General features: G+C 32.2%; 1 protein-coding gene across 1 annotated transcript in view; it reads right to left on the minus strand.

The window, feature by feature from the left end:
* Positions 1-8825, minus strand: part of ABCD3 (ATP binding cassette subfamily D member 3) — a 23556-nt gene that overhangs the window by 8095 nt on the left and 6636 nt on the right. Inside the window, exons 6-19 of the mRNA XM_009290457.2 lie at positions 7915-8038; positions 6879-6935; positions 5537-5679; positions 4122-4191; positions 3597-3666; positions 3377-3474; positions 3207-3298; positions 2565-2653; positions 2416-2488; positions 1267-1330; positions 784-861; positions 625-690; positions 435-524; positions 90-209 (exon numbers count right to left, since the gene is read on the minus strand). Of these exons, the coding sequence (XP_009288732.1) occupies positions 90-209; positions 435-524; positions 625-690; positions 784-861; positions 1267-1330; positions 2416-2488; positions 2565-2653; positions 3207-3298; positions 3377-3474; positions 3597-3666; positions 4122-4191; positions 5537-5679; positions 6879-6935; positions 7915-8038 (1234 nt within the window). The remainder of the gene's footprint in view (positions 1-89; positions 210-434; positions 525-624; positions 691-783; positions 862-1266; positions 1331-2415; positions 2489-2564; positions 2654-3206; positions 3299-3376; positions 3475-3596; positions 3667-4121; positions 4192-5536; positions 5680-6878; positions 6936-7914; positions 8039-8825) is intronic.

Below are 8825 nucleotides of genomic sequence, written 5' to 3' on the forward strand. Positions count from 1 at the left end.
TCGTTAAAAAAAAAAAATCGCTTATAATTCAGATTACATTTTCAACTTATGTCCACTATTTGTTAAGCATTTATGCTTTTGAGACATACTGCCATTCTCTGTTTTTCTCCCCCGCTGAGTACATCCATCCAATCCTGAACACTATCCCAGCCTCCTTCACGTTCCAAGATTTGACCCAGCTGGACATTATCCAAGTACTCCTTCAGCACCTTTTATTGAAACAGGAATGACAAAAAGGGCTTAAGTGAACTTAATAAAGAAATGATTCAAAAAGGTTATAAAGGGTTATACTATTATACTGGTGTACTATCAACCCTGATAAATATTAAAAACAAACTAAATCCAGTGGTTTTAATAGCAATTACGGTATTTTTAAATCTGAAGCATTACTCATCTTAAGCAAGACAAAGGGTTAATAAACTAATTATCATTACCTGGTCAGAAATCCCTTTCTTTCTCTGATCTTCCAAAGTATCTGGATATATAACTTGATCTCTGAGTGTTCCAAGAGTCATATACGGTCTCTGAGACAGTTAGAAACAAAAAAGTATGCCAGATATTTCTAAACATAGTCAAAGTAGGAAGAAAGAGAACACTGTTGTCAATTAAAGTACTTGGCCTCACCTGGGGAACATAGAACAACTTTCCTCTTACAGGTTTTGTTAAACGCCCACCAAACAAAGGCCACAACTGCAACAAGAAAAAGGTTTAAACTTGACCAAAAAAGTCCAATTACAACAGTGCTTTGGGTTCTCCCCTGTTTATTTAGAAGAGTTCCCTTACCTCACCAAGAACACGAAAAAGTGAGCTCTTCCCACACCCATTTGGCCCACAAATCAGAACATTCGCACCAGATCGAACCTAGAAGTGCAAAGCCAACACCTTAAAAGGGTAGTGAGAAAATACTGTTGAAAGCTTCTACAAACAATGAGACAAGGTGGTATCCTCATAGGCTTGTACACAGTACTTTCTGACATTACAATGGGTAATTTCCACCAATAAGTACTTTTTTTCCCCAACTAGTTTAGCACCAACTGCAGGTGGAAGAAAACACACTTGTAACAATAAAAACATTTTTTTTGAAAATATCTTACTGCCTTTTTTTTTTTTAAACATGATGATTTTGTTCAAATTTAAGCATACCATATAAACACCTCTCCATTTTTGTTTGCACATTTTTTAATAAATCAGATTACCTCTGAAATTACAATCTTCACTTTAAAAAATTTATATTAATATAGTTTTCTATGATATTAAAAAACTTACCTCAAAGTTAAGGTCTTCAATCAAAATATCTCCATTAGGTGTCACCAACGGAACATGATCAAACCTATTTGTATCGCAACATTAAAAAACAAAACGAAACAAAAACGAACAAACAAACAAACAAAAAAAACCAAAACCAGTTGCCTAAAAGCAGCTAATACTACATGCTTACTCAGAGATTTAAGGAATAGGGCAAGACTTCAGCAGTACTTCATTCAGTACACTGTCCCAGTTTCCAACTATTAACAGCTAAGGAAGTTCTTCAACCAAAAGAGATACCTTAATGTTAAACAAACATCTATAGGGTTGGTTTTTTTTCCTTCATATATTTGTTTTCTGAATCCTTCTAAGCCTTTGGTCTCCAAAACATCTTGTGCATATAAACCTATATTTAAGGATGCACTTCATTTTAAACCTGCTAGCGGAATTGTATCCCATTAGTTCTAGGATACACAGTGAATGAATTCTCTGCTCACCTCCGCCTTGCTTTTTTTTTCTCCCATAATAAAAATGCTCTATCATCTCCCTTCTCCTTTCCCTCTTCCCTCCCCTCTTTCCCCTCTGCTCCAGTGTGTGCTTCCCACATTGACCAGATTGAGGCTATTTAATCTCTTAACTGGCTTTACTTTATGCCTTTAAGTAGTACTACTATGTCAATACTATGTTCCTCAGACTGCAAAGAACTGAGGAACTGACTGCTACTTGAGTACATCAATGAACTGTCCAAGCATACAGAAATACAAGCAAGTATTTTGAAACCGAATACAGACTTGCCCCTGATTTTTACAGCTGAATTACATCATGGAATAAAATCTGTAACCAACATATTTCTGAGAGGAAATTTGATAAAGTGTTAACAAAATGGTCTGGGAAGTCATATTCCAAAGGACAGCAGGAAATGTTACCAAAAAGGCTAAGTCCAGACAGCATATTATGTCTTCTGCTAACATGGGAGGACAAGGATTGACTTACAGAATAGAAATGCTGAGTGGGAGTGAGGTGGAACTATTTGTACATAAACTATAGTACAACAGGAACTGCATGTTGTAATAATATGTAGTAAAATCGCTATTAATAGTGGTAGAAGGAAAGACTTAAAAGCCAGACTACATTAAAAATACTGAAGTTATGGAAATTTTGTAAACATACTTGATAAGGTTATCAGTGTTGATAATTTCTCCAGATCCAGGTATCAAAGGCAAAACTTGCTTTTTATCTGCATCTTAAATTAAGAAAAAAGTATTAGAGACTGGAGCACTACACAGAGATGCACATATTTCATATTATGTCACATCTACCTTTTTCTTGTGACACCATAGTACGCTGATATTTGCCACTATTCAAGTCCTTCAGAACCTGCATTAATTCTGTAATTCGAGCTGTGAAGCTAAAAAAAAAATAAATGAACTATAAGTAATTAATCTCCAGAATTTTTAGAAATCCATAGAAGCTCTAATGAGTACTCTATTAAACTGTCAAAATGACAAAGTTACTCAACCCAGCATAGAAACAGAATGTTTACATTTTAGAGTTGCACTGAGGTTGTCCAATATTCACAATATTTACAAGAACCTTTTCCTGTAATAGCCAAATATGTGGTAACTTTTCTTCGTAAGATGTAAAAAATAAAAAAATAGTTTGGTAATTAATCAATACATAATTGATTTACGAGCATTTGACAATGTCTTTTCAATTAAATATTCAAACTGTATGCTGCTACTATTCAGATATGAAATTACTAGTGGACATAATCAGCACGTCTTCAAATATGTTTTCAGCATAAAATGCTTTTAATTTCTAGATTTTTAGGGTGCTGCAATGAGCAAAGTACATAAGCTCATTTTGTTTTAATTCTACAGTCAGTTTCTTAAAATCAGATGAGTAACAGCAACAACATAACTTTAAGAAAGGCTATTTTACACAACCACTATTAAGCTTACCCAGCCAATCTTGTCATTTCACGGCCTGCTAGCACTATTCTGCCCAAAGCTTGAGACATTCTCAGTAACATTCTTCCGCTTTGGTAGTAATCCTAGAGTAGAAGAAAGTTTCTTTGTGTGGACTAATAAAACTTAAATTCAGGAAATTGTTTTAATTCTGTTCTATTTACCTCCAAAAGTTCTGCATGAGTACTATTCTGATGACGAGGATCAGCCAGGTTCAAAAATGGACGACTAACAACCAGGTAACCAACCACAGTGGCAAGGTCTGCAGTTTAAGAGTAAATATTAAGCTACACATTAATTGAAGCAACAAGAAAAAAGAGACTTCTCATGTAAAAAGTTTAACACTTATTTATAGCAGTCCATTAGCACTGGGCAAACACTTACATTTGGCAATGATAGTATCAATGAAACCCATAGAGAACCGGAACAGGATGAAATTATGCAAGTGTTCCACCTGGTAAGTTACAGAAGAAAAAAGGTCAAACTATATCAATACCTGTTTTACTATCTTTTATTATTTTACAGAATTTGATTCCAAATACAGCTATTTTTCAGTAAGTCACAAATACCTCAACAACATCCGTCACCTAACTGTGAGAAGCACTGCACAAGTGTCCCTGCTGGCAAAGACTTGCACTCTAGATCAAAACAACCTACACGCGAAACTAAGCGGTGAGAGAACAGTAATTGTGGTGGGTGAAAAGGAGGGAAGTGGCAAGAGGAAGACCATTCTATCAGAAACTTGTGTTCTGCTTATAGCCTACTACCTTATTTTTAAGTCTCATGACTGTAGCAGCATAAACACCAAGCCACTATAATTCAGTTTACATTAATATATGTCAAGAATCACCATGATAAAATTAATTGAAGTTTTGCTTAAAATGTTTTAAAAGATAAAAGAAGCCTTACCAGTTTACGGAAGGTTTTGTGAATAGTCTGTTTTTCTCTCAAGTTTCCATTATAAAAAGCAATTTCTTCACTCAAAAAAAAAAAAAAAAAAAAAAAAAAAAAAAAAAAAAAAAAAAAAAAAAAAAAAAAAAAAAAAAAAAAAAAAAAAAAAAAAAAAAAAAAAAAAAAAAAAAAAAAAAAAAAAAAAAAAAAAAAAAAAAAAAAAAAAAAAAAAAAAAAAAAAAAAAAAAAAAAAAAAAAAAAAAAAAAAAAAAAAAAAAAAAAAAAAAAAAAAAAAAAAAAAAAAAAAAAAAAAAAAAAAAAAAAAAAAAAAAAAAAAAAAAAAAAAAAAAAAAAAAAAAAAAAAAAAAAAAAAAAAAAAAAAAAAAAAAAAAAAAAAAAAAAAAAAAAAAAAAAAAAAAAAAAAAAAAAAAAAAAAAAAAAAAAAAAAAAAAAAAAAAAAAAAAAAAAAAAAAAAAAAAAAAAAAAAAAAAAAAAAAAAAAAAAAAAAAAAAAAAAAAAAAAAAAAAAAAAAAAAAAAAAAAAAAAAAAAAAAAAAAAAAAAAAAAAAAAAAAAAAAAAAAAAAAAAAAAAAAAAAAAAAAAAAAAAAAAAAAAAAAAAAAAAAAAAAAAAAAAAAAAAAAAAAAAAAAAAAAAAAAAAAAAAAAAAAAAAAAAAAAAAAAAAAAAAAAAAAAAAAAAAAAAAAAAAAAAAAAAAAAAAAAAAAAAAAAAAAAAAAAAAAAAAAAAAAAAAAAAAAAAAAAAAAAAAAAAAAAAAAAAAAAAAAAAAAAAAAAAAAAAAAAAAAAAAAAAAAAAAAAAAAAAAAAAAAAAAAAAAAAAAAAAAAAAAAAAAAAAAAAAAAAAAAAAAAAAAAAAAAAAAAAAAAAAAAAAAAAAAAAAAAAAAAAAAAAAAAAAAAAAAAAAAAAAAAAAAAAAAAAAAAAAAAAAAAAAAAAAAAAAAAAAAAAAAAAAAAAAAAAAAAAAAAAAAAAAAAAAAAAAAAAAAAAAAAAAAAAAAAAAAAAAAAAAAAAAAAAAAAAAAAAAAAAAAAAAAAAAAAAAAAAAAAAAAAAAAAAAAAAAAAAAAACCAACAAACAACTCACAAAGAAAGCAACTTCATTTTGTTAAAGACAGTCTTTGAAAAAGTCAGCCATAAAACACAGGAATATAGTTCTTTCAGTTACCTTATGAAATAAGAGTTTGTACTTTTTCACAACAGTAGAACATAAGCTTATTATACCCCAGCTACAGTTTGTCTTTTGAATTAGGAATATAACGCACATACGAATTATTTAATAATAATCTGCATAAAGATGCAAACACCTTGCTCAGAACTGATAGCATCAGACTTTCCACATATATTTTAACATACAGCTTCCATTTACACTACAGTATTACTTTGTCACTTGTATCCTGCCATCCAAGTAAATCTGTACCTGTTTGTAATAAGCCGTGAGTTGACGTATCTATACTCCCCTTCATATTTTTGTTCTATAATAGTCATCTTGCCAATTGGTCTCCTTAAACGTGTAAGGAAAAACCCCGAAATAATCAAGTACGCCATCATGCTAGCTGGACCCTGTGAATACCAAAAAAGAATAAAAGCTTACCATCTAGATGGTCTCAGATTGCAACACCTGTATCCAAAATGCCCAGAAAGCATGAATCCCTTGATTCTCACCTCCCATGTGTCTACGTTACCAATTCAATTACTCTTGCAATTTCCATCATGTTCCTTTCTTTTGTGCTGTAGATACTGTTTTACTAATTTTACTAATTCTCTGTCCCCAGATGCCCTTCCCATCCCAGCCTTCTACTCACGCTTTTATCATCACCCACTGCAATCTCCATGTTCCACTGTCTTAGCTTATTTCATTAATAATTTCCTGGTCCTTTCTCATTTCCTCTCCTTCATTTCTACCTACTTCTTTTTCTCTCTATTTGCTACATTGTCATAGCAGTCAATATTTCAATCCCATTCCCTTCTTTGATCTATACATCTCCAACACATTTCCTGCTTCTCTCAAGCAGTCCTGGTGGGGACCTCTTATTCTTCTGGATCCTAAGCTGCAATGGACCAGGGATCCCAAAGAGCATGCTTCGGTATTACTGAAGTGTGGCATGGCATAAAACCAAGGCATAAACTGAATTTGGCACAAGCTGCCTATAATAACTAAGTATTACAGACAGCAATGCAAAGACATCCGAGACTGGAAAAATATCTAAGTTCACCTAAGCCTTACTGCAGTCTGTTTCTACAAAATCTACGTCACGTGTCCCAGAGCTACTTCTTGTCAAACCCTGAACATTTTTATTAACATATCATTTTACTAAGCTGAAGAATTATTTCTGTAATGATTCACCTTGGGGGGGGTGGGGGGAGAAGAATATAACGGTCATACAGCTCAATGCAAGGAATGGGTCCCCTTTAGAGAGGCTGCAAAGAAACAGAAAACTTATTCTCTCCCTTAAACGGAAGTCACGCAAGATAAAAGCAGCCAGAAGGGTACTGTACTAAATGGGATTCCCAAGTAACTGCTAGAAGAAAATAGTTGATCGAATGCCTGCAAATTCTGGGTTTTATTTTGCTTGCCTCAAGATCGGGAACATTAAAGCATACAAAACATTAAGTATAAAAGCATATTTTCAGTACCTCCCTTCAAATAACGTGTGAATCTATAATTAACACCTAGTTTTCCTCAGACTCCAAATAGGTACAAGGCTATAACCAAAGAAGGGAAGGTTTGCTTATAATGCTAAAAACACCACTCAATTTACCTGAGCTCCTATTGCACTTGTTAGCTTGAAGATATACAAAACTATATCCAAGAAGGGCTGCAAGAGAAGCATAGAAAAAAGCATTAGAACACCAACATAACTTGAATATAAAATGGTCCAGAAACCACCAACCACCCCAAGAACAGTTATAGCTCTGCATTAAAAGCACAACACTAGTTAACCTATTATACAAGCTAAATGCTAAAATAAAAGGAATCTCAGTCACATGACATTTTCCTGAAAGCATTCACTCAAGAACTGAACATAAAAGCATCATGACCTTCAGATAAAGTACATACCATATAAAAAAGTACTTCACTATTTTAGGTCTGTAATAACACTCTACTTACTAAGCAAAGTTGGACTAGACCCCGTGATTACTTCTTAACTGAAGTAATCATGAGAAATACTGAGCAGAATAATGCCATATAGTTGGCTATGTACCTGATAGAAACAACATTCCAATTTGCAAGCATTCTGTTCCGTACACACTCTCAAAGCTAGAGCAGCTGAACTACAGGTTTTGTAGCTAGAAGGTTTGAACAATCAACTTGTATTCTGCTTTATACTTCTGCTTGTATGAACAACATAGCATCAGAAAAAAAAATTACTCTAAAAATTTCAATAGCATTCTACTTCATTACCTAAACCCCCTAAAATTTACACCAGAAACAGAGGGAAATGCTTATTCAACCACACCTCCCTACCCAAAATAATATTCGTATGTAACTAAAAGCTAGCCATTGGTTTTCTTCTGAAACCTAACTAGCTGAGAAAGCATACTCATCACTGCTCATCTGCAAAAGAATGTGGTAAGTTCTTTAAAAGAAAGTTTAATACAAATTGTAACAATCCACAACAGTGCTTTAGCAGAGGTCATGGAAACCACAGAGAGTGTGAAACAATATCATAAACAATTTTTTTAGCACCATACTCCAAGCAATACACATACAAATGCAAGCAATTGTTTTGAGCTCTGACATCACATCCTAAACGTCCACACCTATTACTCAAAGTTCTCTCTGAAAAGACTTACCTTGCTAAGGTTCGAGTACAGGTCCACTACACTGTTACAGAATTTTTCCACATCCTGTGTAAGGAGTTGATCTGGATTAGCTATTCTGTTGTCCAGATTTCCCATTTTGTAGTACGTATAAGCTCTGAAACAAAACAATAGCTAAGTGACAGAAGAAAATTAATTACCCGGGATCTCAAACAACTGGAACCCCCCTGCTTCCTACAACTGAGATGGAAAGTAGTGCAAACATTTAATGACTGTATGGAGTCAACATAGCTTGCGCTTCTGCCTGATCAGATCCACATTAAATCCCGCAGAACTGTTTAGGCTCCAGGATGTCTTAGTTGAAGCTCAGGCCCATGCTGCTCTATGCACTACTGCTGCACTTAGAGTTAGAAAACCCTCACAAACTCTGCATCAGCACACCTGACAACCAAAATCCAGTGCAGAAGGACATAAGCAGCTACTCAAGTTAATCCTGCAGACTGAATTGGATGCATGACTAGCCCTATATGAAAGCAACTGAAGTACTCTGGGAGCTGACCCAGTAATGGAAGCAGTACAGTGCGTTATTGTTTTTCCTAATTGAGCCAACTTTGCTGTCTTTGTATCTGTGCCATATACAACCCGGATAAGCTTATCCTTAACTGCAACCAAAAGCCTTTTCTAAACAGTACACCTAACCTATTAAGCACCTTGCTACCTTCTTACTATGTACTTAAAATGATTTGGTTTGATTTTAATCAATTTAGCTTTTGTTGTAGTTTAACCTCAGCCGGCAACTGAGCACCACACAGCCGCTTGCTCACTCTCCTCCTGCCCCGGTGGGATGGGGGAGAGAATCGGAAGAGTAAAAGTGAGAAAACGCGTGGGTTGAGATAAGAACAGTTTAATAATTTAAAAAAAAAAAAAAAAAGAAAAAAAATAAT

The sequence above is a fragment of the Aptenodytes forsteri genome, unplaced genomic scaffold (assembly GCF_000699145.1).
Source record: "Aptenodytes forsteri isolate BGI_AS27 unplaced genomic scaffold, ASM69914v1 Scaffold237, whole genome shotgun sequence".
Classification (NCBI taxonomy): Eukaryota; Metazoa; Chordata; class Aves; order Sphenisciformes; family Spheniscidae; genus Aptenodytes; species Aptenodytes forsteri.